We start from the raw sequence: 27,993 nt of genomic DNA, 5'->3' as shown, positions 1-27,993 counted from the left end.
AGCCTAAAAATAATGCATATATTCGTTGCACAATTCCAAAAAAATAAACAATGTTACCATAAGATTTTGCCAGATCACAAAGAGTAAGATTAAGACTATGGCAAGCACATGGCATATACAAAGCTCTTGAATTCATAACAAGCAACCGTCTTTGTACCCTCTTGGTGTTTTTCTTTCATATTAGAACCATTGTCATAACCTTGACCCATAATATCATTAATATTAAGATCAAATGACTTCATGGAATCAAACAATACATTGAAAAACCCCAAACCAGTTGTGTCATCCATCTTCAAGAATCCCAGAAAGTACTCTCAATTTTTATTTTGCTACCAGACATATTAACACATTGAACTAATAAAGTCATTTGTTCTTGATGACTCATATCTAGAGTATAATCAAGGATAATAGAGAAATATTTAGCCTCTTTAACAATATTGATGATATGATTTGTAATGTTAGAAGCCAAAAGAGAAATCAACTCATTCTAAATTTTATGACTAAGGTAATGATAATGAATCTCATTGTTTTGAATATGTCTAAGGTGGTCTTGCACTACCAAATCAAATTCTACAATCATCTCAACACAAGCTAAGAAATTACCATTTTGTTCATTGTAAAGCTGCTCGCTACATCCTCTAAAAGCCAAATTGTGTTTACGAAGAAATTTCATAATGGCAAATTTATCTGTAATAAAAACTTGCCTCAAGCATTATTTCTCCTTTGTGATTTACTGTTGCAGATCTTTGTCAATTATTTCATGCCTGCTCAGTCTAACTCTCGGTTCATTCCAACTGTTCATGCTAGTGATACGATCGACACTATTTTTATGTTCTTTTATCCTCTGATTGATATGCCTCCAATCTCTAAATTCATCATGCCCCAATGAAGTCTTGCAGCTGTGAGATTTGAAAAATCTTACAACAAAAGCAAAACACTTTGTCAACGTGCTTCGAATAAACTAACCATTTTTGTCATGTACCTCTCCGGTGCTCAATTTTCTAGAATAATAAGCATATGAAAATATTTGGATTTACCATCTAAAGGGAATTCAATATTTTCTTCTCTTATAGGTCCCTTTTCCACTAATATATCTCTTGTTTTGTTATCAAGATTATCCTAATTTCTAGGATCATAAATATCTATAGTAAAAACTGGTTGTTCATCAACACTAGTAGATGAATTAAATATGTTCTCAGGACCACTTACATTGTTATCATCCTCATTGATGTCTATATGCACTTCTACAAGGCACTAGTCTTCTGAATTCCCATTAGGTTGTTCCTCCATAATTACTATTGTCAACTCATCCGAGTTCCTTTAACTGCTCGTATTACTCTTAAAAAGTTTGTCAATGACTTCTTTCAGTGATTTTATCAACTCATCTACTTGTTTCCTTTTTTCGGTGCCAGATGCATACTTTCTAGGAGACATGATATCAAAAATATGCTGATAACAACCTATAAAAAACTTACTTAAAATATTATAACCATAAATACCACCATCAACTAATACTAATTATCAAATTCTCAGACTAATTGTTACTCTAACTTGCACTAAGAACTAGATCTGATAACAATTTATAAAAAACTAACTTCAAATATTATAACCATAAATACCGCCATCAACTAATACTAACTATTAAATTATCGATCTAATTGTTACTCTACCTTACTCTAAAAACCTAGATCTAATAACATTACAACTAACATAACCTAGATATGATGGGTACCATATATCGAAACTAGATTTGATAGCTAACCTAACTAGTTTATAGAATAAAGTACCAAAATTAGGATATTTACCGCCAACGAAGATCCAATTTGGCAGAGCTTCACTGATCCCCCTTCTCTCCTATTCCCTCATCTCCGGAAGGGCTATGTCGCTTCCCCTTTTCTCTTCCCTCTCCTCCTCTCCTATCCTCCCCCTTTTTTTCTTTTTTAATTCCTTTCCTCTTCTTTTCTTTTTTCCCCTCCCATCCTCTCCTCTCTTTTCTAAACTAAGCAGCACTGAAAGGTTGGATGGCTAAGTGATGCCTCCACAAAGCACGCAGGCACCTTTTATAGCCCAACCTCTTGCTCGTTGGAAGCGCACCACCGCGCCACCTACCTCCCGCCCTTTCAACGGGTGGTTGTTGGAAGAACAGGATGTAGGTGACTATTGCGCACCATCTGCGTCATGCTCTTTCAATAAACAGGAAGTTGGTTCACCTTGGTGGCAGCCAAAGACACCACGGTGGCATGCCACCATGGTGCCATCTTGCCCTCTGATTGGGCAGGAAGAAAAATCGCCTAATTAAAGGATGATTTTTTTTTTATCTTCTTGTTTGTTTAGTGGGCATTTTTTGTTTCCTATCCACCGGAAAGGAAGAGTTTATTTGTGTTAAATTATAAAACGGCCACATAGTTTTGTAATTTTCTTTTTTAGAAATATAGAAAAAAATCAGCCTGAGAATGATTTCGGAGGTCGGGCCAAATGGGCTGAAAAGACCATGACCAAGTCAAGCTATGTTAATGAGGGTCCACTGCGATCCAATTGTTGTCAAACTGGACTTATTTGCATATGGGTTTCTGGCCGCACGAGCTTCAAATCACGATTCGCGCACCGTCTTCAAAAGGTTGAAGAGCTTAAAATCACTGGTCAAAAGTTTGAGCTTACCAATTGAAAGTTTTGAATTTCCATGCATGTTTGGAAGGTTGGATTTTGGTATTGGATGTTTAGGATCTCCTGATTGAAGTTAGGTTTGACTTCTAATGTTCAAAAGCTCGAATCCCATTTGATCGAAAGCCTTTGAATTCTCTGGTTGAAATATCGCGATGACTCAGCTGCGGGTGGTGCAATTGCGTCATGCGATGACTCACCCGGTCTGGGTTGGCAGCAGGGGAGACTAGGAAGCAAATTTTGTACAAATTTCCTACGAAAGACCTTCATAAGATCTTGATCTAGCCACATATTCTCTGATCCAACGGTTAGGTTAAAGAGAAGAGAAAGTAAGAGAACACATATCATCACAGGAAAAAAAAGTCTTTCGTAGAACTCGATCCTGTAGAATTCGCTTTTGAGAGACGAAATATGGATGTGATATGGGAGCGCACGCAAAGTAAGTATGAACCCATGTGCAACGCGTGCATGCCTTCTTGATTTTTTCGGACAAGCATGAGGCCAGTGAATCTGGGCAGGGTTTTCCCGATCGTGGATAGCAACGCAAGTTGATGAACTTGGTGACCGCGTCCCTCATGCACTCTCTACCACGAACTCAGCAGATGAAGTCAACTGGGCAATAAAGAATAAAGAAGTAGACGCGAGGGCACAAGCAAGCAGCTCATCCCCGCCTTCTCCGGCAGTCCCTGATCTCACCAGAGTCCACGCCTATATAACGCATCGTCCGGCCTCCGGCGACGATGCCATCCGGCTCCAGCTCGGACGTCGTCGGACACCCCGCTCAAGAATGGAGGATGGTGGTGCCGACGCAACAGCGGACGGTGCCGTCGCGGCGGCGGTGGACCACCGCGGCTGGCCCGCCTCCCGCACCTCCACCGGCGGCTGGAAGCCCGCTTCCTTCATCATAGGCGAGTTGTAAATTAGTGCCATATGCAGCTAGCTCTGCTCAGAAGCGAAGAACACATCCGTGCTGACTTCTTGAGATGCTCCGCGATGGGTGGATGGATGCATGCAGCGGTGGAGATCGCGGAGCGGTTCGCGTTCTACGGGGTGTCGGCGAACCTGATCACCTACCTGACGGGGCCGCTAGGCGAGGGGATCGCGGCGGCGGCGGCGGCCCTCAACGCGTGGAACGGGGTGGCGCAGCTGCTGCCGCTGCTGGGCGGGACCCTCGCGGATTCGTGGCTCGGCCGCTACCGCACCATCGTGTTCGCCTCCCTCCTCTACATCCTCGTAAGCAAAATGCCCAACCCTTTTTCCACATGTTTCATTGATTATTCCTTGATTTCCTTCTCTTTTCTTTTAGAAAAAACGAAAATAGAATTCCCAATTGGCTGAATCCTGCCTGTTTGGAATGCCGATGATACATAGTTGACATCATAAGAGTAGAGCAGTGTTTAATCTATCGCCGATTATCAATCGTATCTGCGAGCTCCGATAAAATGATAACACCGAGATATCGTGTGTAGTTTAAGCAAATTTTGATCAAATTAAAAAATTCAGTCAAATTTTATCCAAAATTCAAATATATCTGCCGATAGAATTCCGATATTATCGGTAGAGTGAACATCCCAGATGGAATCGCTGAACACCGAGGAGAGCAGCGGCGGAAACAACGAATTCGGAGAGCCGGGCAAGATTTTAACATGCATAGATAAATGTTGAGGCGTGACGTGATTCAATGTTCAACATAAAAATCATACAAAGTTTAAGAATGAAATTTAGAGTTGAGCACCATATATCAGCCATTCGCCACTCTTTAGAGCATCCATAGAAGATGCAAAATTTGAGGCCTACGTGGCACCGAACCATGCTCGAAACAAAAGGATAGTTCGGTGCAAGCGGCATCGAGATTATTTCTCGAACCGGTAGAGATGCTCTTCTCACATCTCAATTTTTTTTAATAAGACTTCTCACATCTCAATTTTTTTTATAAGACTTCTCACACCTCAATTGCTTCTCTCCCCACTCTGCACGTGAGCAAGAAACAACTAAAGCACCAAAGCAATGCTAAGTAGATGGCCTAAGTCGGAGCAACAACACAAAAGTGACAAATCACAGTCACTATATCAGCATAGAGGCATGGTTGCATCTTTTGGAGAAGAGACTGGGACGAAGTCTTGATGCTCTGGTGGTTCGGAACGAAGAGGTGACCGCACCTATGTGAGGGAAGAGGAGAAAGGCATCTTCTTTAAGTTGTCCGCCTAATTTTAATTTTGTATCCTCCCTTCGTCCACAATCCCCACATTTATACATGTTTTAGAAACAAACTCCTACTTCAATGGAACTATACTAAAGATCAGAGATGCAAAGCTTCAATATTGATAAAATCATCATAAACGTCCCGTTGTCGACTATCGCCGAGTAATCATTAACCATTGAAAGAAAATTTCACCTTATTAAAACACACAATGAGCAAACATGATGTTTGATCTATGGTAGACTAGCACCTTCACTAACCACCTAACTTAGGCATGGTTCTCGCCTCCTTCCCTTTTGTTCTCGTGCTGAGTTGATTTAGCAAGTTCCCCGTGCTACCAGAGCCGGCCTTGAGGGGTGTCAAGCGGGGCAGCCGCCCCGGGCCTCCAAAACTGAGAGGCCACTCTTCGTGTACCTGTGTATAGTATGCATGTCTAACAGTACGATAACAGATAGAACTAGGTTTAAAGTAGTAGGTAGGTCTAGCAGTCCGCACGGTAGGACGCAAGTGCCATGGTTCCTCCGGTCCATAAAAAATCAAGTAGCCTGCCTGCCTAGCATATTTGGTTGTTTGCATATTTTGTGTTTTCTTCCATCCACATAGTCCAGTTTTCTGCATTTCGTGGGACCACGACTTCAAGGTGTCCCGTATGCCTGCAACTTCAATCAAGAACATGCGTTAGTCATTGTCATATGAGTTTTCGTTGCTGATTTTTCCCCTCTATAGTTTCTACTCCACCTCAAATGGATTCGACCCTTGCTGAGATCACACGTTTGAAATATGGAAAGGTCTCCGCTCACTCCGGCAATCAATGGGTCCAGCGTTTGTACTGTGGTGCTGGCACCTACGAGCAGATAGATCTAAAAGCTACTATTGCTGCAAACTACCTGCTGCATGTACCAATGAGTAACTAGAGCTGTACGTAGCAAGTTGTACATAGGCATGTGAGTATCTCTACCTAGTTAGTATGCATTAACACAAGCATACGTACTTGTACTCTGATCCCTCACAATTTTATTACCACGAGCATTTACGATAATTTTGTTCTAGTTTACCGTAACGGACGCATTCCAGGTTGTTCAAATTTATCATAAATACTCGTGGACTCTACCCAGAATATTATTTTTGTAATTGATATATAAATATTTCAATATTTATGTTTAATGGGCTCTATTTTTAGTTTCGTCCCGAATCACTTAAATCTCAGGACCGACCCTACGTGCTACCATGCTGGAAGTATAATGGAATCAATCAGTGGCTCCACTACGAGTAGTGAAATACACATGGAGGGGAAACACCTTCATTCTTTTGCTCCTATAATTTTAGAAACCATATAATGCTTTGTCTCTTGATCATGTCTCTAAGAGAGAGAAAAACCAAACCTCCACGGTAAAGTCTCCTTTCCCATGTCCATGCATTCCACAAATCCAGCATCACCAGCCGACGCCGAAGTGCTGAGTGATCACCAAGTCAAAGTTGTCAGCTAGCGTACAAGCTTGAGATGTGAGAAGAGCATCACTGCTGCCGGCTCGAGAAATTCCTACATGCGCATGACACCCGGGCGAGCGACCGAGCTATTCCTGGGCTAAGACGATTCCGATTAATCTGGGCCATCAATTTCTGGGCCAAATCAGTTTAGAGACAATCCATCACCTTTACCTTAATTGCTCCTTCACTGCTTAGATCCGATCTCAAAGTCTCTCTACCTTTTTGCCTTCATTCGCCTCCTGATATCCAGGTTCTGTTCAACCAATCACTACGGGATTGGATCCGGATTGTCTGTGGCACTGTGCCAGCCTGGTGTGTGTCTTATAGGAGTAGCCAGTAGCGCTACTCCGTGTTGCCGTTTCTCCAGTCTCCGCTCTCCATTTCCGCCGCCGCCGCCGAGGCGACCGGTTTTGACTGGGAGATCGGCGAGCGACAGCTTGCCCTGCCGTTTCTGAGTTGTGAGCGCGCCTCCACCTTCTCCGGTAGAGCCCACGGGTACTAAATCCCCCCGCGTGCTCCCTCCGCCGGGGACGATGCCTTCCGGCTCCGGCTCGGTCTCTGACCCCTTGCTCGCGCCTTCCGATGGCACGGAGGACGCGGCGGTGGACCACTGCGGCCACTCCGCCGACCGCGGCGCCACCAGCCGCTGGAGGTCGGCTCTCTTCATCATAGGCAAGTGAAAGTCCTTTCCTCATCGTGGCTAGCGTAGCGAAGAACACACGTGAGCTCCTCGAGCTGATCCGATGGGCGGATGTGGTGGGTGCAGCGGTGGAGATCGCGGAGCGGTTCGCGTTCTACGGGGTGTCGTCGAACCTGATCAGCTACCTGACGGGGCCGCTCGGGGAGGGGAACGCGGCGGCGGCGGCGGCCATCAACGCGTGGAACGGGGCGGCGCAGCTGCTGCCGCTGCTGGGCGGGGCCCTCGCGGACAACTGGCTCGGCCGCTACCGCACCATCACGCTCGCCTCGCTCCTCTACGTCCTTGTAAGCAAGACGCCAAATCGGCAAACCATTTTCCGCTCGTCTTGTTGTCTAGTCATTACTCATTAGTCCTTCATCTTTTCCTTAAGAAAAGGCTAAGAAAATAAAATTCCCTATTACTAGTACACTGCATTTGCAGAATTGTCGTGCCAAGTTGAAGTTGATCATAAAATACGCAGGGATCACCCAAGTAGTTGTCGTTAGCACATCACATCGCGCAACAGTAGTCGAGTACTTCTTGTCGTTGGGGTATAGCTGATATCATCACTGACTGATGGGATCATGGAAAACTGAGGAGAGTATCTATTCCTTTGGTTGGTACGTTTATAGAACTGGAATTGGAGTTCAGATTGTTCAGAATTTCTTTTGCCTTTTTCTTTGAGAGAGAGACAGAATTTCTTTTTCTTGAGAGGTTCAGGGTGTTTTGCTAGCTACCTTACCTGCTTCATTGTCTGGATTTGTGCCAATGGTAATGGGCTCGGATTTGCCAGGTGCTTCTGGGCCAGAGTGGAAACACAAACTGAATTCTGTTGCAATAAGGTCGGGAATAATCCGGCCCATGGACCACGATTAGAGATATGTAAGTGGATATCTAATAGTTAATTCTAGATCACTACTTAGTTTATTTTTTAAGTTAATTAGATGGAGATGAATTTTTAGTTAATTAAATGAGTTTTAAATTGATCTTGTGACCAAAAAAGTCTAAAACTTACATCCCTAACCATGATGGACAAACTAAACCTATAAGTTGGGCCTTCAGCTCTAAGCTAGTTCTGCGGCCTCCTGCACCCCTGCTTCAGTGCTTCATTGTGCTCGCTTTGGTCTTGATTTTTCTAATCACCTAAGTCACCTCATGTCGTTGTGCTAGCGCGACCGCGGGGCAGCGTGTACCTGAGAACCATCAGGATATGGATACTCTCTGACAATCTGACTGACTTGGCATTGCTGGAAAATGCATGCAGGGTTTAGGCATGCTGGCCTTCTCAACCTTGCTCACCTCCGGCAGCGGCCACCAATGCACCACCGCCGGCGGGAAGAGTTGCTCGCCGTCCACTCTCCAGGTGGCCTTCTTCTATGTCTCCCTCTACATCGTGGCCGTCGCGCAGGGCGGCCACAAGCCGTGCGTCCAGGCGTTCGGTGCGGACCAGTTCGACCAGAGCGACCCCAAGGAGTCCGTCTCCAGGAGCTCCTTCTTCAACTGGTGGTACTTCGGCATATGCGCCGGCACCGCCGTCACGCTCGTGCTCCTCAGCTACGTGCAGGACAACATCGGCTGGGGCCTTGGTTTCGGCATCCCGTGCGCCGTCATGGCCTGCGCACTCGCTGCGTTCTTGCTCGGCACACGGACGTACCGCTACTACGTCTCCACCGGCAAGCGGAGCCCGCTCGCTCGTGCCGCCGAGGCTTTCGCGGCGTGGCGGAGCAGGCGGAAGGAAGGCGCTATGCAACCGGCTTCGCAGGCACGCGATCGAGCGACAACAGAGTCGATGGAATTCAGGTATTCGTCTTGTGATCTTGCGCAAGGTGTTCGACGTTAGGACATGACGTAATCCATGTGCTTTATGTACACGATGTCGACTGATGCAGTACCAGAGTCGATGAGGAGGGGCAGGAGGTGGTGAGCAAAGCAGGCGTCGTAGAGGAGGCCAAGGACGTCCTCCGGCTGTTCCCGATATGGGCGACGTGCCTGATCTACGCCGTGGCGTTCTCGCAGTCGTCGACGTTCTTCACCAAGCAGGCGGCGACGCTTGACCGGCGCGTCGGCCAGCGGCTCAAGGTGCCACCGGCCGCGCTGCAGAGCTTCATCAGCATCACCATCGTGGTGTTGATCCCCGTCTACGACCGCGTCATCGTGCCGCTGGCGCGCCGTTACACCGGCAAGCCGTCCGGCATCACCATGCTGCAGCGCATCGGCATAGGGATGGCGCTCTCCCTCGTGTCCATGGTGATCGCGGCGCTCGTCGAGACGCATCGGCTCAGGGTCGCGCGGGACGCAGGCCTGGTGGACAAGCCGACGGTGCCAGTGCCGATGAGCCTGTGGTGGATGGTGCCGCAGTACGTGCTGTTCGGCGCCGCGGACGTGTTCACCATGGTCGGGCTGCAGGAGTTCTTCTACGACCAGGTGCCCGACAAGCTGCGCAGCCTCGGGCTGGCGCTCTACCTCAGCATCTTCGGCGTCGGCAGCTTCATCAGCAGCGCGCTCGTGTCAGGCATCGACAGGGTGACGACGGCGAAGGGGCGGAGCTGGTTCACCAACAACCTGAACCGCGGCCACCTCTACTACTTCTACTGGCTGCTCGCCGCGCTCAGCGCTCTGGAGCTCCTCGCCTATGTCTTCTTCGCGGTAACTTACAAGTACAAGAACAAGGGAGCCGTGCATGCAACTCTTGCTGCTTAGCTACATGTACTAGTACTAGTACTAGTTGTGACATACATAATTCATTCGACAAATTTATCATGAGGGAGCGTCATCCGATAGTTTATCAGATCTAAAATAGTGCTTTCCCTCAACTAGGATTTATGATGCAAATTAAACTTGTCTTATATTGATTCCCATCTGTATCTGTTGGGAGGGCTATACAATGATGCTTTAAGCCAGTGTGCTAGCTAAGAGTGGCAACAGAACGGGTCAAAACCGGGTGGAGTCAGAACGTACCCAGCCTGAAACCTAAAACTTGAAACCCGACCTGGACCCAAAGGTCAAACCGAGTCCAAATACACCTTCACCCCTGACCTCAGCGGGACCCAAAACCTGATAGGGGATCCAAAACCTGACCAATTTGCTTTTATTCCTTAGTCCTTGCCGATTCACTATTCACAAATTAGAAGGTACAACCGCACAATTAACACTTTCATAAGCTCAGAGTTCACAAATAGATAACAATTCACAAGTCACAAACTCACAATTCACAACTTCACAAGTCTCAATTACGATAACCAAGCTAGATAATTAGAAAACACTATCCAAAAGCTCGTAATTCAATCCGAAACAAAAGAAACACAGACATGGATCAGCTTGCCAGCTTGGTGTCAACTCTCAACTGCTTGCCAGTTGCCACGCCAATAAAATTTCCTGAAAAGACAAATGCAGTTCTTGAAAAATAAAATTTCCATGCAATATAATCAACAACAGTTTGCATAAATGACAAAGAACATGCATGGTAACAAGTGCTGAGTTTGCACTTGTTGACAATCTTATGCTAGTTCGATGTTGTATTTTATCTTTTTTTGTGATGCAAGAATGAATTGAATAAATGGACATTCCTTTTTGCAAAGCAATGTTGTTTCTGCCTAAAGAACAACACTGCATGCAGCCATATTTTTTTAGCAAGAGCTAGGTATCCTATATAGTATCAACTAAATTGTACAATTGGTCCAAATTGTATGAACTAGAATAAACATAAGAAGACAAAGTCACACACTCTAAATTAGTATTATCAGTGGTGCTGTGTGAGAAGTCACCAGCTAAAAGAATGGTGTTGAACCTCTAGAATCTCTACCTAACAGAACAATTCATATGACATTTTAAAATGGCTGCTGACTGAAGGCAAAACTCAATTCTTGCAAACTGAAAAGAATGCTCTAACCTCTAAGCTATGCTTACAGTCCAACACAACAAGAGATGCTACTACCAGACCAGTAAGAGATTTACTCCATCTAGCATGTTATCTCAAAGCAATGAAGTAGATTATGCTATTCTGTGCAGATAGCAGTTTTCAGAAACTTGTTTAGATAGAACGATACACAATACACTTTTGCACTTTACAGTGTGTTGTTATTTATCCCCGAGTTCCCTATCTAATTTGCCCAATGAAGCCACCAATTTCCCTATCAGGCAGCAATAGAAACTACCAAACCACTTAACCACGCTATAGTGCTATACCCATTTCTCTAGCCATATCTACCTCCAAAAAGACATACCAAATACAGAATGCTAACAAAGGATAACACCCACTGAAAGTCTGAAACACTGACCATTCCTATACAAAAACTACCAAGCCACGACTCTACCAAGCTCAAATAATATTATGGAACCTTTTCAAAAGAAGTTAGAATGTTTAGTATGCATGATTCTATAGAGTTAGAATTATGGCCCTCCCATTTGCAGATTTGTTATTGGTCATCAAGCTCAAATAGAAACTACCAAGCCATGCTATACATAATGCTAACAGGAATTCATGTAATCGCGACAGATAAGGAATTCAAAGCAAGCCCATTAACACCCGTGGTGCGAGTGACAAATAAAAACTGCAATTTGTGTATAAGCCTATAAAGACACTGGGATTAACAAATCCGTGCACGTGGGGAGCATCCAGAAATAAAAAGAGCCAAAGAATCGAGGAGAGGATGGGGGAGCACTTACACCAGTTGGGGCCTTGGGGGTTGGTCAGTTGGGGGAGGTGCAGAGCAGCAGAAGATTCAAGCTTGGATGCGGTCGAGCCGCCGAAGGGGAGAGGAGGAGGTGTCTCCACAGCACCGCGCACCCGCACCGCCTAACGCGGAGCGCTCACACATGTCGCAGGCCACACACGCACACACGTCGCTTGCTGCTTGGCTGCTCCAACCTCCAGATCTAATGTCTCCTGGTGTCGGTGGACGGCGGCTCGGTGAGGGGTGGGCGGTCACGAGTGGTTCAATGCCTGGGCGCTTACGGGGGTGGCGCTAGGGTTCGCTACTTCACTGTTCCAGAAAGGGCTGATTGGGCCGGAGGATGGGAGAAAAAGGTTGGGCTGTGAAGTCGGGTCGGCGAGGCAAACTGATTTTCGGGTTTCGGTGGCACCCGCAGGTGAAAACCTAGACCCGGATCTGGTTTGGTTGACCCCGTCTGATGGCCTCGCGAGATAGTTTTTCTACCGGAACCTAGTCTCGTCAGGTCTGAAACTCGCAGGGACTCAAGCCAACAGGGCAAACTATCATCCTTAGTGCTTGCGGATCGAAACCCTGTATAAATATTGGTCCAGATTCTAGAACCAAACAAACTAGGATCGTGCTAGTTTCATCCTTTGTGTGAATCTCAAAGTAAATCAAGAATTCAAGGGAGTAGTGAGAGAAAGGCTTTTCCCATCGAGCCATCGTCTAACAGTCTCAATTCCTCAAAACATGGCCAGCCCATCTTTCAGGCACAATTGAATTGATGATCAGATAATCCCCAAACTGGATGCTCCATCTACCTTTGCCCATTTCATTTGCAAATTGCAACCTCCCGGACCAGAAAGAAATTAACACATCGTTTCAGTAAGCTCCCACATGACTCACAACACACGGAAACGGTCCCACAAAATTTGAGCACAACACCTACAAGGCTACAAGCAAAGCACCAAACCGTGCAGACTGAGGGAGCTGTGAAAAGAAACAAGAGAGAGGGGGGAGAGAGATTGATTTGATTGTGCTGCACACATTTTTATTTTCATAAGGTACAGATGTTTAAAGATGGTGAATCCCTAAACCTGTGGGATATAAATTGGTTGTTTCTAACTATACACGATATGCTATTAATACAATGGATCCTAGTACAGTAGAGGTTATTATCTTAACAGTTCTTGATCACAACTGATGAAGATTGAGATTGGGTCTAAATTCCTCTTGTTTCATACTGACAGTAGTTTGGTAAAACCATCCACCACTTGATCTCGAGAAGGGATAAATAGAACATCGATGACCTTGTGCGCAATGTGCTATTGAAAAAAGTGAATGTCTACCTCAATGTGCTTAGTCCTGGATGAAATATAGGATTCACAGAGAGGTACGTAGCACCAAGGTTAACACACCATAAGCATGTCGTCTAAGATTGGAACATGCCAAGCTCACCAAGGACTGACTTCACCCAAACGATCTATGTTGTAGTATTAACAAGAGCTTTATACCTCGACCTCAGTGCTTGAGCGAGAAAGTGTTGATTGTTTGCGCGCACTCCATGATATCAAGTTGAATCCAAAAAACACAGCAAAACCACATATAGATTTCTTATCATCTGGACATCCTGCTCAATAAGTGTCAGAGAAGGCACTCACCAAGGTGAAAGGAGACATGCGAATCATACCAGTTGTTGCAGTGTGATGGAGATATCAAAGTATCCTCTTCACCATCATCCAATGCACGCTTGTAGGAGAATGCAAGAATTGACACACCTTGTTGACGGTGTAAGCTATGTTGGGTTAGGTGAGTATGAGATACTGAAGAGCACCCATGATGCTTTTGTACTTGGTCACCTCTTATGGATCAAGTGGTTCCCTAAGGGAGAGCGAGAGCTTTTCAATATTAGATATAGGAGTAGAAACTCCTTTGCAAGGTGTCATGCCAACACGATGAAGAACATCAACCACATACTTGGATTATGAGAGAATGATGCCATCAGCAAATTTCATTACCTCAATGCCAAGGAAGAAGTGGATTTCACCAAGATCCTAGAGGGCAAAGTTACGCTGAAGACCTCGAAGGAGAGTCTGCGATGCCAAGGACAAAGAGCCGGTGACAATGATATCATCAACATAGATGAGGACATACACTATCATAGAATCAATGATGTAGATGAACAATGAGGTGTTGGCTTGAGAGGGTCAAAATCCCAACTCTAGCAGCTTAGAGCCCAAGCAAGCATACCATGCACGAGGCACCTATTTTGGCCCATAGAGCGTCTTGTGAAGCTAGCACACAAGACCTAGTCTGTGAGGATCAACATATCTAGGGGTTAGCGCATAATGACCTCCTCTTCCAAAGCACCATGCAAGAATGTGTTATGAACGTCAAGTTGCCGTTATTCCCAGCCACGTGATACAGATACAGAGATCATTAACCGAATGTGGTAGGCTTAACCACTAGAATGAAATTATCTCCATATGCTATGTCATACCATTGACGAAATCCATTGGCAACAAGACATGCATTGTACCGATCAATACTGCCATCTTCCTTGTATTTAACCTTGTATACACTTACAGTAAAATATCTTGTGACCACGAGTGGGAGAGACAAGACTCCATGTGCCATTGCATTGTAGTGCTTGGAACTCTTAATCCATGGTCTCCTTCCAATGAGGATCAGTGAGTGCCGAGTTGAGAGAGAGTCAGGCTCACGAATGGCAGTGTAGCCATAGCGAATTGTGTCGTTGGTGATGATGTGTGGTTTCTGGATATTATCCTTGAGTCATGTGGTCATATGATGGATCTAGCTAGGAGATTTGGTGCACCACCGGAGCCGCACCAACAATCGGTAGAATTGGCTGGGTAGTTGCACCCACTTCTTGAGGCATTACTACACCATTAGGAGCGAGCAAAGAAGAAACTAACCCAGCAAGCCCAGATTGGGTTGTATCGACGAGGTCACCAGAAGGCGTTGTGCTTTCACTCGAGCCGGACGTCATGGCTATAATTCCATGCATGTCTGCAGTGGGTGCAACGTCAGGGGCATCAGGGGCACTAGGTGGTTGCAAAACAAGACCATGCTCCACAACAAATGAAAGATTAGCAGGATTAGCTTGATTAGTCATATGGCCATGAGAGTCACCCGATATGAAAAGGAGAATTGTTTTGGAAAGAATGTGAGGTCCTGCCGCTGGAGACAAGTTAATGAAGGGAAAAACCTCCTCATTGAAGACAACATCTCGGGAGATATAAACGTGACTGGATGACTTGTTGAGACATTTATAGCATTTGTGCAAGGCACTATATCCGAGAAAAACACATTGACGTGAACAAAAGTGGAGTTTCTAGGAATTATAGGCTCGAAGGTGAGGCCAACAAGCACAACCAAAAATCTTTAGGAAGGGATAATCAGGTGTGATGTTGAATAATGTCTTAAGGGGTGTGGGATTATTCGGGACTTTGGTGGGAAGACAATTAATAAGATAACTGGTGGTGCTAAAGGCTTAATCCCAAAACTTAAGAGGAACAACCGAAAAAGCAAGGAGAGCTAGCCCGGTTTCAACAATGTATCGGTGTTTTCATTCTTCCACACCATTTTGTTCATGTGTGTGAGGACACGATACACGATGAGCAATGCCGACTTGATTAAAAAACGATTGTAATTTGTGGTATTCACCTTCCCAATCGGTCTGCATGCAAAGGATCTTTTTATCAAGTTGTGGTTCAACAATAATTTGGAATTGTATGAAAATACGAAGGACATCAACCTCACTCTTTAGGGGATAAAACCAAACAAACTTACTAAAGTCATCAATAAAGCTTAAAAAATATCGAAAATTCCTAGCAAAGGTAATGGTAGGACCCCATACATGAGAGTAGATAAGTTCCAACTGAGATGATTGTAGCATCCCAAGTTTAGGGGCATGTATAAAAATGTACTTATGACTCTAATTTCCCTAATGAAGTACTTATGACCTTATTTGAAGTTTGTGCATTTCGAAAATCATGTTTTTATATGTATAGCATCTTGTTTTGAATTTTGAGAAAATTCGGCTTAGCCAAAAGTTATAAAAATTTAACTAGATACACTTTATGATCTATAGTATTTTGGTAATTTTTGGTAGAATTTTTAGAGCGCATCTGAATAGGTTTCAAAAATCTAAGTTTTTCTTAGTTAAAAATAGGAGCGTGCATTGCGGGCCATATTCTCTCTTCCCTGGCCCATTTTCTCTCTTTATGCCTAGTTCAGATCCCCCAACTGCCACGACACAGACAACCTCAACATCGTCGTTCTCCTTGACATGCCGCTCCCTATGCTCGCCGTTAGCCGAGGACGCCGCCCATCCCACGCAGAGGTGTTCCCTATGCGCTCGCCGCTCCTCCTTATCCCTTCGCTCGAATCCACTCACCTCCCCACGCTCTCACACCTTCTCTCCCTCTTCGCCATGCCTGATAGCCTTGCATGGAGTGCACAGCATGGTGACACTATTGCGCCCCGCCTCCCTTCTCTGGCTTTAAAGCCAAGTGGAGTAGGTCATCCCCTTTCTTCCCTCTCCCTCACCTCACTCAATCACACCAGTTCGCAAGCTCACCTCATTGGGTGAGAGCGCGGTCATTCTTCTCAGCGTTGGCGGTCCCCATCACTTCACACAGTCGCTCAGGTAAGCATTCTCGGCCAAGCTAAACCCCAGTGATGATCATCGGGCTTATCTAATCCCAGTTCACTGCTCAGTGTCAGGAAGCTAGCCGTTGATTGCTTGGTCGTGCCGACCAATGAAGCTCTAGTCATCGCCATCTCCACCCATCTCGACTATCGTTGGTGAGCTTCTCATTAGTCCCTCGAGTCCAGTTCACCCCAGGAGCATCCTATGCATGCTTATGTAGCCATTTGAGAACCCATACAACCACACATGAGTACACGACCTACATGCTTCATGTGGTCTTCTTGCCGCATGATGCCGTATGGGAGTTGCTCTACTCATTCTCTATTTTCCTCTCTCATAGACCTACCTACGTGTAAGCAGGATCATAAGAGGATTAGGTTAATCATATGTTTAGTTTGTTCTAGTTGGCAACCGCTTACTTTCACATTTGTGTAATTAGGAGAGTAGATCATGTAGTATCTGGTTTAGCAACACATCAAGAAGGGCCTGTAAAATTGATGTTGCAATGTACTAGGTAGCTAGTGTAGATATATGTTCATAAGATCAGTAGCAAGCAAGCAAGTGCACCGATGATTAAGTTGGTAACTTAAGAGGAATCCATGTTTAGCTATGAGGTTGATGGTTCATGTGTTGCACTAGTTGGTTGGTTGGCAATTTATCTACCAATGGCATGTAGGCCCCAGTTAGAATTAAGTTAACTAGACTTAAGATTAGTGATGATAACATAGTAGGCTCCATATGTGAGCCTGTGTAGAAATGCCAAGTGCATACATAACCCTTTTTCTCTACTGACCTACCCGGGGGAACTCCACATTCGGGCAGGACAAAACACCTTCTAGCACCGCCCACACCTCGTCTCATACTCATCACTCATACAACCATCTCAACCTCAACAAGTGTATGTAATCATAAGAAGGTTCAATGCTCACGAACAACAGAATGGACCATCATTCGACTTCTACCGAATGACCTAAGCATGGCTAAGTATATAAGTCGAACTCATACCTAGATATTGACAACATCTCATGGCTACAAGGAATGTAACTACACAAGTATTCAAAGTAGAAGAATGCAATTGACATAGGTTGTGGAGTTGGGTGACCGCCGGGGAATGGAGGAAATGCTCGGGAGACGAAGAATTCCGGTGTTCTTCACGTTTCAACCCTAATCACCAAAAATCATCAAAAATCGGCTTGAATCCTTGGGGAAAACGAAAATGAATTGGATAGATGAGCAGCTCATGAGCTAGAGAATGCAATGGTACCACATGCATACCTTGGCCTTGCTCCTAGAGAGAGAAATCCAAGGGAGAGTGAGAGAGCTAGAGAGGGGAGTGAGAGGGAAGGGGTGAGCTGCAGCTGCAAGGTGGAGGCGTGGGGAGTGAGGGAGGAGAGAGAGAACAGGTGGGGTGCTTCCCACTTGAGAGAAGGAGTGGGTGAAGTGTGGGGCCTACGTGTTAGAGAAAGGAGTCTATTTTGACTGCAAATTCAACTCTTTTCTCTCCTGAATTTCCTTCTCTCATCCAATTGACTTTTAACGAAGTGCATTAACGTTCCGAATTTCAATTACGCAAAATTAAATATAATGCTTAAGAAGCATGATTATGCTTAATTGAGTGATTAATAATTTAGGACGCTGCAGGGGATGCTCCTGGACCCACATGACACGACGACCATTCGGCTTGTGCCACCAGCCAAAGTACACACAAGGGGTACTCGTGACATCCTTTCCCAACCAGCCACAACCGTTTGGATCATGCATCGCTCGACGCGGCGGTACTAGAACTACTCCCGGAGCAAATTAGTACCGCTAGAAGCCCGCTCGCTCACACCGTCGATGTTCACGCCCAAAAAGCCACAACTGCGAAGGTATTCGACTCGTCTTACTATTAGATTGGCATGTGGTGAGTAAGGTAAGTGTTAAAGCCAACAACACTGATGATCAGTGCTTAACCAGCGCAAAGCAGTCTACGGTGTCCGGTTTCCTCTACCTACCTATCTAGGGGAACTCCACATCCGGGCAAGACAAAACACCTTCTAGCACCGCCCACACCTCATCTCATACTCACCACTCATACAACCATCTCAACCTCAACAAGTGTATGTAATCATAAGAAGGTCCTATGCTCGTGAACAACGGGATGCACCGTCATTCGACTTCTACCGAATGACCTAAACATGGCTAAGCATATAAGTCAAACTCATACCTAGACATTGACAACATTTCAAGGCTACAAGAAATTTAACTACACAGGTATTCAAAGTAGAAGAATGGAATCGACATAGGTTCTACCCATTGGTACCCGACACTAACTCACTAAACATGCATACATACATAAGCATATTTTGTTAATTTTAGACTTATCCAATTACCCAAGATGAATCAATATGCTTAGTTGCTTGCCTTGATGCACTGGCTCAAATAGGTGGGGCGCGTCGGGATCACCCTCGGCCTCCGGGATCGATGGATCGGCATTCTCTAAAAAGGATCAACACGTGCAATGCAATGAGTATGAATGAAGTGCAATTATATGCCACAATATGCATATAATGGCTGAAAATATTTTTCGTAGATAGAAAAAGTCATAAGGAAACTAGCAAAATTGGATTCATCAATTTTGGACTCGCAAAGAACCAACGGTGAATTAATGAAGCCTTAACCTAATTAATTTATCTCAGAACGTTAATTAACTATTTAATGGCTTGAGACATTTTTAATAGGTATATTAGGTTATTATGAAACCAACAAAATTGGTTTCATAATTTTTGGAGCTAAGGAGAATTTATTATGAATTTTACAACTTTTGGACCGTCTGATGAATAGTAAATGTAGAAGTTTCACAGATTTCTGCGGAAGTTCCGGACTACGGAACCTCCGGAAAATTGTTCGTATCTTCCGGACTGTCCAGAAAAGCTCTATTTTGGGGAAAAACTTTGCCAAATCGATTTGCAATCATCTCCAATCCAAAGGGGAACATGTTTGAGATGATTTATGTAGTCTAGAATTCACTCATCAACCTAGCAACTCGATTCCCAACTCAAATCTCATCTAAATCCTTATTTTGGTCCAAAACTTCAAAACTCATGAACTTTGCTCCAATTCAAAATCGACCACCCAAATCACGAATTCATGCCATGGGAAGCCTAAGGGACTTACCCAAGATGCTTGTGGAGTTGGGTGACCACCGGGGAATGGAGGAAACGCTCGAGAGACGAAGAATTCCGGTGTTCTTCACATTTCAACCCTAATCACCAAAAATCATCAAAATCGGCTCGAATCCTTGGGGAAAATGAAAATGAATTGGATAGATGAGCAGCTCACGAGCTAGAGAATGCAATGGTACCACATGCATACCTTGGCCTTGCTCCTAGAGAGAGAAATCTAAGGGAGAGTGAGAGAGCTAGAGAGGGGAGTGAGAGGGAGGGGTGAGCTGCAGCTGCAGCTGCAAGGTGGAGGCGTGGGGAGAGAGGGAGGAGAGAGAGAGAGAGAGAGAGAGAGAGAGAGAGAGAGAGAGAGAGAGAGAGAGAGCAAGTGGGGTGCTGCCCACTTGAGAGAGGGAGTGGATGAGGTGTGGGGCCCACGTGTTAGAGAAAGGAGTCTGTTTTGACTGTGAATTCAACTCTTTTCTCTCCTGAATTTTCTTCTCTCATCCAATTGACTTTTAACAAAGTGCATTAGTGTTCCGAATTATAATTACGTAAAATGAAATATAATGCTTAAGAAGCATGATTATGCTTAATTGCGTGATTAAGAATTTGGAATGTGACATTCTAGTAGAGTATGAGACTGAGCAAGGACAAGGCAAGCACCCCTTGATCATCCTGGACCCAGTGTTAAAAATGTTTTGTGCATTGTTTATGAAGTTTAATCTTGCATATGAGTATGTTATCAAAAACTACTTAGATTGGGAAATTGTAGTTATGACCTAGTTGATTCTCTGGAAATTCTCCTTGGATATTGTTGCTACTGCCATTGTAACCATAGGATATGGGTAGATATGATAACCATGTCACTTGGATAATAATCGGTCTATTGTACAATAGAGATGCTTAGCCATGTTGTTATCGGTAGCATAAGTAGGTGTCGCACTGTAACTTGGGTTGGGAAAATTTGTTGAAAACTTATGTTGATACACAATCTGAAGAATGAGTATACACAGAGGCAAGTTTAGGTCTGTAATGTGGTGAATGTCGTCTCACAAGTGGATAAGAGGAGACTTGCCTGTGTCACATGAGGACCGGTACTTTGTACCCTAAACTAAGAAATACAGTACAACCACAGGTGCTGGTATGAACAACAGCCTTAGCTTATTAACCTGGTTAATTCTAACTATGCCTCCTGAAGTTAGGGTTGCATATGCGGGTAATCCACGAGATGGATGTATCCAAAGGGGCTCCCATTACTATATGTGTGAGGCTAAAGCCCGCGGAGATAACGATTTGTATCCTCTAGACTAGTGGGACCCAACATAAATGAGGTCTAGCCTCTGGGGTACTTAGTTTGAAATGTAAATGAGGGGTAATACCTTTTAGGTTGGCAAGGTCTAGGGCTAATCAGTGTAACGGCTTTATCATGATGCCCTAGTTGCACACTTCATGTTGTGTGCAAGGTAAAAATCGCACTGGCGTGAGCCATAGTAGGGAGGTTCATGTCATGCGTAAAGTGTACATACTATGTAGAGTTAAAACCATTTGAATGACCATGTTTGTAGTTTATGAGTAACTTGGGGATGGTTCCAAAGTTTAGAATATTTGTTTTTTGGGATGTTGGTCACACGTGTAAGCACTTAGTATGGCTAAAGAATATATTGCTGGAGATATGAACAACATGGCCTATGGAGGACATGACATGTTGTTGTCCTTTTAATAACATTTCTGAATTTTTAATTTTTGCTCTTTAAAATTCGTTTCACATTATCAATATACTTTTCAAATGCCAATGTCTATTTGTGCAAATAATCTTAATTGCCTATTCCTTCAATTTACCCTGCATTTATACAACCTTTGGCATACACTTAAAGTCTTGCTAAGTATGCATTGTACTCACCCTTGCTTGCGTTCATTCAGAGGAAGAAATCAATTATTTGCCAAATCAAGGTTTCTACGTGTCAGGTTTTGGTGGGAATATCGATGAACTGTTCTAGGTTTCATCTAGATTGGCTGCCTACGGGTGGATGTCCAGATCCACTAGGGTAGCGTTTGGTTGGAGGACAAGGTTGGATGGGATAGGATCATCCCTGTTTTTCAGGATGGGATGAACCAGTTTTCTGTTTGGTTGGATGGATGGGATGAACCAGTTTTCTGTTTGGTTGGTGGGATTAGAGTGGATAGGATGAGCCAGTTTTCTGTTTGGTTAGTGGGATTAGAGTGGATATGATGATCTATTTATATTTATATGAATTCCATAAGCATTTGAATGAATTTGTGCATGTTTGAATTTGTTTAATTTAAATTGAATTAAAAAGAGAATATCATATGAAATCATAAAAATGCATATAAATGGAGCATTACAATGAAACTTACTTTTTTACCAAATAACCTAGGGTTGGAAATATTTTTATAAATTAATACATCACATAAGAAGAATATTATTGAATGTTTCCAGATTTTTGGGAATTTATTTGAGGTATTAAAAATTGTTAGAAGTTATAAAAGTAGGTTTTATTTGAAGAATTTTAATTAAATATTGACTCATGCTTTTTGGATCAAACCAATTAAAACGGGTTGCTAGTGAGCTCTAGTTTGCGCATGAAAATATTTAGAATTTTTGACCACCTTTATACTTCTAAATAAAATCCAGAGTTAAATAAAAAATGTGAACACACACGTACAGGCCTCTCTTGCTAGCGAGCAGGAACCGGACGGAATCATTCGGGTCTTTTTTCCGGATCGGCTCATCCAAGATATCAACGAATATTCGGATGACCATGTCCGCCTGATCCATGAAACCAAACGCTCGGCAAGCAAAAAAGTTGGACGGGGAGATCCCATCTACCCCTAGTACCGTGAACCAAACGCATCCTAGATGTCTATCTTCTTTATTGCTTTCTTTTCATTGTGTTGTTCCCTTTTCCTTTTATCTAGTCGGCTTTTGTGCTATAAAATATCATGTTACATACTCTATGTATGTCTTGGTATTGTAATGAAAACAAGAACTGTATTGTATGGATGTAATATCAAGTTGTAATGTGCTTGCCATTAATCATGGGACAAGTACTGTGAAACACAAGGTTTCGAGTAATCTAATTACCTGGGCCATTACAATGATGAGATCTCATATGAGATAGTGTAAGGCAATTGATGGCTTTTGACTTGTTGACACGAATCCCAAACTAACATATTATTGGAATTACTGGAGCATGGGAGATAATTGCGATTCAACACATGGCATACTATGGGAGATGATGGATGACCAAGACGATGATGCCATATTTCTTGTGTGAGGGCAGCGTAGACAAGCTTGGATGATGATAAGGGCGATGAGCTATGCATGAGGGGTTAGAGGCCATCCCTACACTCCCTATGAAGAATCGTTCTCCTCATGTCATGATCCTTAACAAGAAAATGATTAGGATGATATTTGAGAAAAATATTGTTATCAGCAGTTAAGCTATATACAGAAATAAGATTTTTCTTGGTATTTGGAACATAAAGAACATTATGTAAAGATAAATCTTGAATGGGGGTTTTAATTGAGGAATGACCAATATGACTAATAAGCATACCTGCACCATTCGCTGTGTGTACCAAATCATGCCCATGATACTTGTCATGAATTGTCAGTTTGTTGAGCTCACCAGTAATGTGATCAGTGTTGCCGATGTCAGTATACCAATTTGTGTCAACATTGTAGGTAGTTGTGTCAACATTGTAGGTAGAGGTGTTGGTGTAGTTGGCCACATGGTTGTCATTGGCTTGGTAGGTATGATTGAACCGGTGGCGACATTTGAGTCTAGCATGGCCCACCTTGCCGCACATCTGACATGTGATTCGAGAACCTCCTCCTCCTTTTTTCCCTTGGAGTTGTTGTTGTCATGACCCCTCTATTGTAGCCCATGGCCACCGCCGTCGTAGCCATGTCCTCCACCTTAGCTGCCATTGTACCCGCTTTGGTCACCATGTCCCCCTTTCCGTCCACCGAAGCCTCCACCATAGTCTCCTCCTAGTTGGCGTGAGGCAACGTTGGTGGCCAAAACAATCTGGATGGCCTGATTTTGCTGCTCCAAGCGTATCTCATACGTCAGGAAGTATGAGTAGAACTTGAACAAGGTGTAGGAGTCAGCCCTAGCCATGACGGTCGTGATGGAGGAGATGAGGGGGTTGTAGTTGGCGTCAAGGCCGGTCATGATGTAGCTGAACATATCATTATCTCCTATTGGATGGCCAGTGGAAGCCATTTGATCCGCAAGTGACTTCGTGCAATTGAAGTACTCCATCACGCTCATATTGTTCTTTCGCGGCGTGGAGAGTTGCATCCGAATTTTCATGATTTGGGCCTTGGATTGCGAGGCATATGTTCGCTCGAGCGCAACCCACACTGTTACCGCTAAGGTCAAGCCAACGACCTAGCCGAGCACTTCCGGTTCGAGCGACATGAGGAGTGCGCCCAACACTTTCTGGTCTTTGAGAAGCCATGCGTCGTATTATGTGTTAGGGACTTGTTCTACAACGGTCTTCATTGTGGTAATGGTCTCTGGTGAAGCCACCATCAATCTATCCACGTAGCCAAGAAGACGAATGTCGCGGAGGATGAGGACTTGTTGTGCTTTCCACAACAAATAGTTGTCCCTTGAGATCTTCACGTTCCTTGTGTTGGTGAGGATAAAGGATGACGCCACACTGGTAGAGGAAGAGGCAAGAGAGAAAGAGAGATTGATTCTCTGTGGCTTGTGCACCTTCTCTTTATATATATATTTACAAGATACAGTTGTTCACAGATGGCGAATCCTAAATTTGTGGGATACGGATTGATTATTTCCAACTATAGACGATATGCTATTAATACTGTGGATTCTCTTAGCAAGCTGCCACTACCAAACTACCACCGCCCGCCCCTGCCCATACTCAACTCCTCTAGACGCGGCCACGGCTTCACCGAGCAGCTCTGCCCTGCTCGCTCAGTCGCGCGCGCGCGCGCCCGCCTCAGTCGCCAGCCAGCCATGGCGCCGGAATCGGGCCCTGGCTCCTTGGACCCCCTCCTCCCCCGTCGCGCACCGTCCTCGGGCGGCTGGAAGTCCGCGCTGTTCATAATCTGTAAGCAACTACCCACAAAAAAATATCGCGCGCACTCGAGCTCGATTCGATTTGCTTATTGGTGGGAGCTGCGTGCAGGGGTGGAGGTGGCGGAGCGGTTCGCATACTACGGCATCTCGTCGAACCTGATCAGCTACCTCACCGGCCCTCTGGGCCAGCCCACGGCGGCCGCGGCCGCGGCCGTCAACGCGTGGTCCGGCGCCGCGTCCATGCTGCCGCTGCTCGGCGCCGCTGTAGCTGACTCCTGGCTCGGCCGATACCGCACCATCGTCGCCTCCTCCGTGCTCTACATCGCGGTCAGCCTCCAACAACTCACTAAACCTCCTCTTTCTTCCTCGATCTCACGATCTCGCAGCTATTTTCTCTCTCTGCAATTTTCGGCGAACCTTCGTCAAAACCACTCCCTACTTGCGTGCATTAGCTTTTGCTGACCTGTGCCTGTCTGAAAAACCATTTAGCAACTAGCAAGTCCGCACGAGTGGTGCATGGAGCCGTGTCGTTGTATTAAATTAGGCATTTTTGTCGATAGTGACGGTTGATTTCGCTGAAGCAGACAACATGAATTGGTTAGCATGACGAATGCTGAGGCTCATGCGTTTCAGCAGTTTGTCTGGACACCTTCAGATATTTTCCGCTTCACCTGTTCATCATATATAGCTCAGCTGAACCGTGCATCGTGCTGTTAGGAAGCGTCATCCCATCTGAAACGGCAAAAAAAGAACTTTTTTTATATATAAGCACACTCATTGTAGATGCCCTTAGTGACAGCTTTGGATGAACGTTCTGAATTCAACATGACTTCATGACCTCCTCGTTACGTTTGCAAAATGTGGCAATTTGCACCATTTTCGGCTTGATTGTGTTGCGTCTGCAACTCCGCATGTATTTTTGGAGATCTTCATTCCTGCATTTGATTATGTACTAAAATTTCCATTTTTCTCGTCCAAATTTGGCGAATCGGCAGGGTCTTGGCATGCTGGCGCTATCATCTATGCTCCCATTACCTCAAACCCAGCAATGCAGCGTCTCCTCCGACGGCCGAAGGGTGTGCCCACATTCCTCGCTCCAGACGGCCTTCTTCTACGTTTCCCTCTACCTGGTGGCCATCGCTCAGAGCGGGCACAAGCCCTGCGTCCAGGCCTTCGGCGCCGACCAGTTCGACGCGACGGACCCCGGGGAGTCCTTGTCCCGGGCCTCCTTCTTCAACTGGTGGTACCTCGGGATCTGCGCGAGCGGGACGGTCACGGTGGCGCTCATGAGCTACGTGCAGGACAACGTGAGCTGGGGCCTCGGCTTCGGCGTGCCGTGCATGGTCATGCTGCTTGCGCTCGTCGTCTTCTTGCTCGGCACGAGGACGTACCGGTTCTATGCCTCGGGCTGCAGCAGTAGCAGGGCCAGCACGTTCTCCCGCGTCGGCAAGGCCATCGAGGCCTGGAGGAAGAAGTCCCAGGAAGCTGGGTTGGTGGAGGTGGAACACGGTGAGCACGCCGAGAACGCTGCGCTCGCGGAGGAGGTGAAAGGGCTGGCAAGGCTGTTCCCGATATGGGCGACGTGCCTGCTCTATGGCGTGGCGTTTGCCCAACCGGGCACGCTCTTCACTAAGCAGGCGGCGACACTGGACCGGAGGGTCGGGCCGTCGTTCCAGGTGCCCCCAGCGGCATTGCAGTCCTTCCTCGGCCTTAGCATCGTCATCTGCATCGTGCTGTACGACCGCGTCCTGGTGCCCGTAGCAGGCAGGGTCTCGGGCCTCGCCTCTGGCATCACCATGCTACAGCGGATCGGCACGGGGATCACCCTATCGCTGGTCGTGCTGTTGGTCGCCGCGCTGGTGGAGATGTGGCGGCTGCGAGCAGCGAGGGACGCCGGCCTAGTGGACCATCCTGGCACAGCGGTTCCCATGAGCCTGTGGTGGATCATGCCGCAGTACATGCTCCTCGGCGCGGCGGACGTGTTCACCATGGTTGGTATGCAGGAGTTCTTCTACGACCAGGTCCCCAGCGCACTCAAGAGCCTCGGCCTCGCGCTCTACCTGAGCGTCCTCGGCGTCGGCAGCTTCATCAGCAGCTTCCTCATCACGGCCATCGATGGCGTGACGAGGAGGAACGGCTGCACGAGCTGGTTCGCCGATAACCTCAACCGGGGGCACCTCGACTACTTCTACCTGCTACTTGCCGCGCTCACCGCGTTGGAGCTTCTCGCTTTCACTTATTTTTCAACGTCCTACGTTTACAGGACAAAGGCAGGCAATAATCACTGATTCATGGACAGAAGCATGCATATGCATATACTATGGAGTTCAGATCGTGTATCACTATCACATTTCATGGTAATAGTATTAATCTTCAGTGTTCTTGCAAATTATAAGTTACTACAACATAACGGGCTGCATTTATCCCACAACTAGCACAATTCTACAGGTTATTGGGAAAAGTACTCTCAACCTTTGGGAAATGGTATTATAAAAAAAAACTTTGGGAAATGGTAATTGCCTGATGATGTATCGATTCATGGCCCAAGCACTACAACGACAGTATCAGTAAGATTATAGGGTACAATAATGTAAGACTCTGTTGAGCGAGAGAGAGAGAGAGATTTGCAACACTGATTTGTATTGATAATGAGGTGTGGTTTAAATAGATGTACAACCTGACGAAAGAGTCAGCTATGTGTGTAACTAACAGCTAGCTAATCTGGCTACAAAGGTGGGCCGTTAGCATGATGTGCAGAAAGAGTCAAGCACATAAACAGGTGAAGTTACATCGCTAACAAATAGCGATTTCACAGTTGATTCTTGAGGGTGCAAAATTGCTAGCTGCTTCAAAAAGAACAAAATTCTGCAAAAAGAACAGTTGTGCAATGCACTCCATGTTCTGATCTCATTGGTAAGGGCACGGAAGATGAGTACTTTGATGCTCTCAATACGTGCCCTTTGTTGGAAGGGATACTTATCCGGGACGTATCGGTGATTATTACGATTTTCAAATAAATAAAATAATTCTGATACCTCTATACTAAAATCCCCTCACCTCAGCTCTGTTGCTCGCCCCCGCACACTTGCCCAGTGCGATAGTGCCCCACATGCTCTTGCGCCTCCAGATCTCACCACCGTCACCTCCGCCCGTCGCCTCCGATCCTCACAAGGACGTCGCCCGGCCACCCCTCCTCAAAAGTCAGAAGGCCCCGCAGCGCCACTTCTCCTCACCAGGCCACCTCCGACCCTCACCAGGTTGTCGCCCCTCAGAAGGCCGCCATCGCTCTATTCCAGGCCACCGCCCCCTCCTCACAAGGCCACCACCATGTCGCCCCTCCTCACAAGGCCACTATCATGTCGCCCCTCCTCACAAGGCCACCGCCGCCCCTCCGTCCTCACCAAGTCACTAGGCCGC

The 27,993-nt window shown here is 45.6% G+C and overlaps 2 protein-coding genes across 3 annotated transcripts; both read left to right on the top strand.

Moving 5' to 3' along the window:
- The first annotated feature begins 3,267 nt into the window (after positions 1-3,267).
- Positions 3,268-9,928, top strand: LOC133928937 (protein NRT1/ PTR FAMILY 5.10-like). 2 transcript variants are annotated; one of them, XM_062375473.1, is made up of 4 exons: positions 3,268-3,569; positions 3,677-3,894; positions 8,293-8,828; positions 8,918-9,928. In XM_062375473.1, exons 1-4 carry the CDS (start codon positions 3,449-3,451, stop codon positions 9,726-9,728), a joined length of 1,686 nt encoding a protein of 561 aa, XP_062231457.1. In that variant the 5' UTR covers positions 3,268-3,448; the 3' UTR covers positions 9,729-9,928. The 2 variants fall into 2 exon arrangements, with proteins under 2 accessions (XP_062231457.1, XP_062231456.1); XM_062375472.1 differs by lacking the exons at positions 3,268-3,569; positions 3,677-3,894 and adding exons at positions 6,630-7,021; positions 7,116-7,333.
- A 14,385-nt stretch (positions 9,929-24,313) lies between these two features.
- On the top strand, positions 24,314-27,188 carry LOC133928938 (protein NRT1/ PTR FAMILY 5.10-like). The gene is made up of 3 exons (XM_062375474.1): positions 24,314-24,607; positions 24,686-24,903; positions 25,572-27,188. Exons 1-3 carry the CDS (start codon positions 24,514-24,516, stop codon positions 26,862-26,864), a joined length of 1,605 nt encoding a protein of 534 aa, XP_062231458.1. The 5' UTR covers positions 24,314-24,513; the 3' UTR covers positions 26,865-27,188.
- The last annotated feature ends 805 nt before the right edge of the window (positions 27,189-27,993 follow it).

The sequence above is a fragment of the Phragmites australis genome, chromosome 9 (genome assembly GCF_958298935.1).
Source record: "Phragmites australis chromosome 9, lpPhrAust1.1, whole genome shotgun sequence".
Taxonomy (NCBI): Eukaryota; Viridiplantae; Streptophyta; class Magnoliopsida; order Poales; family Poaceae; genus Phragmites; species Phragmites australis.
This window is presented reverse-complemented; position numbering and strand designations above follow the sequence as displayed.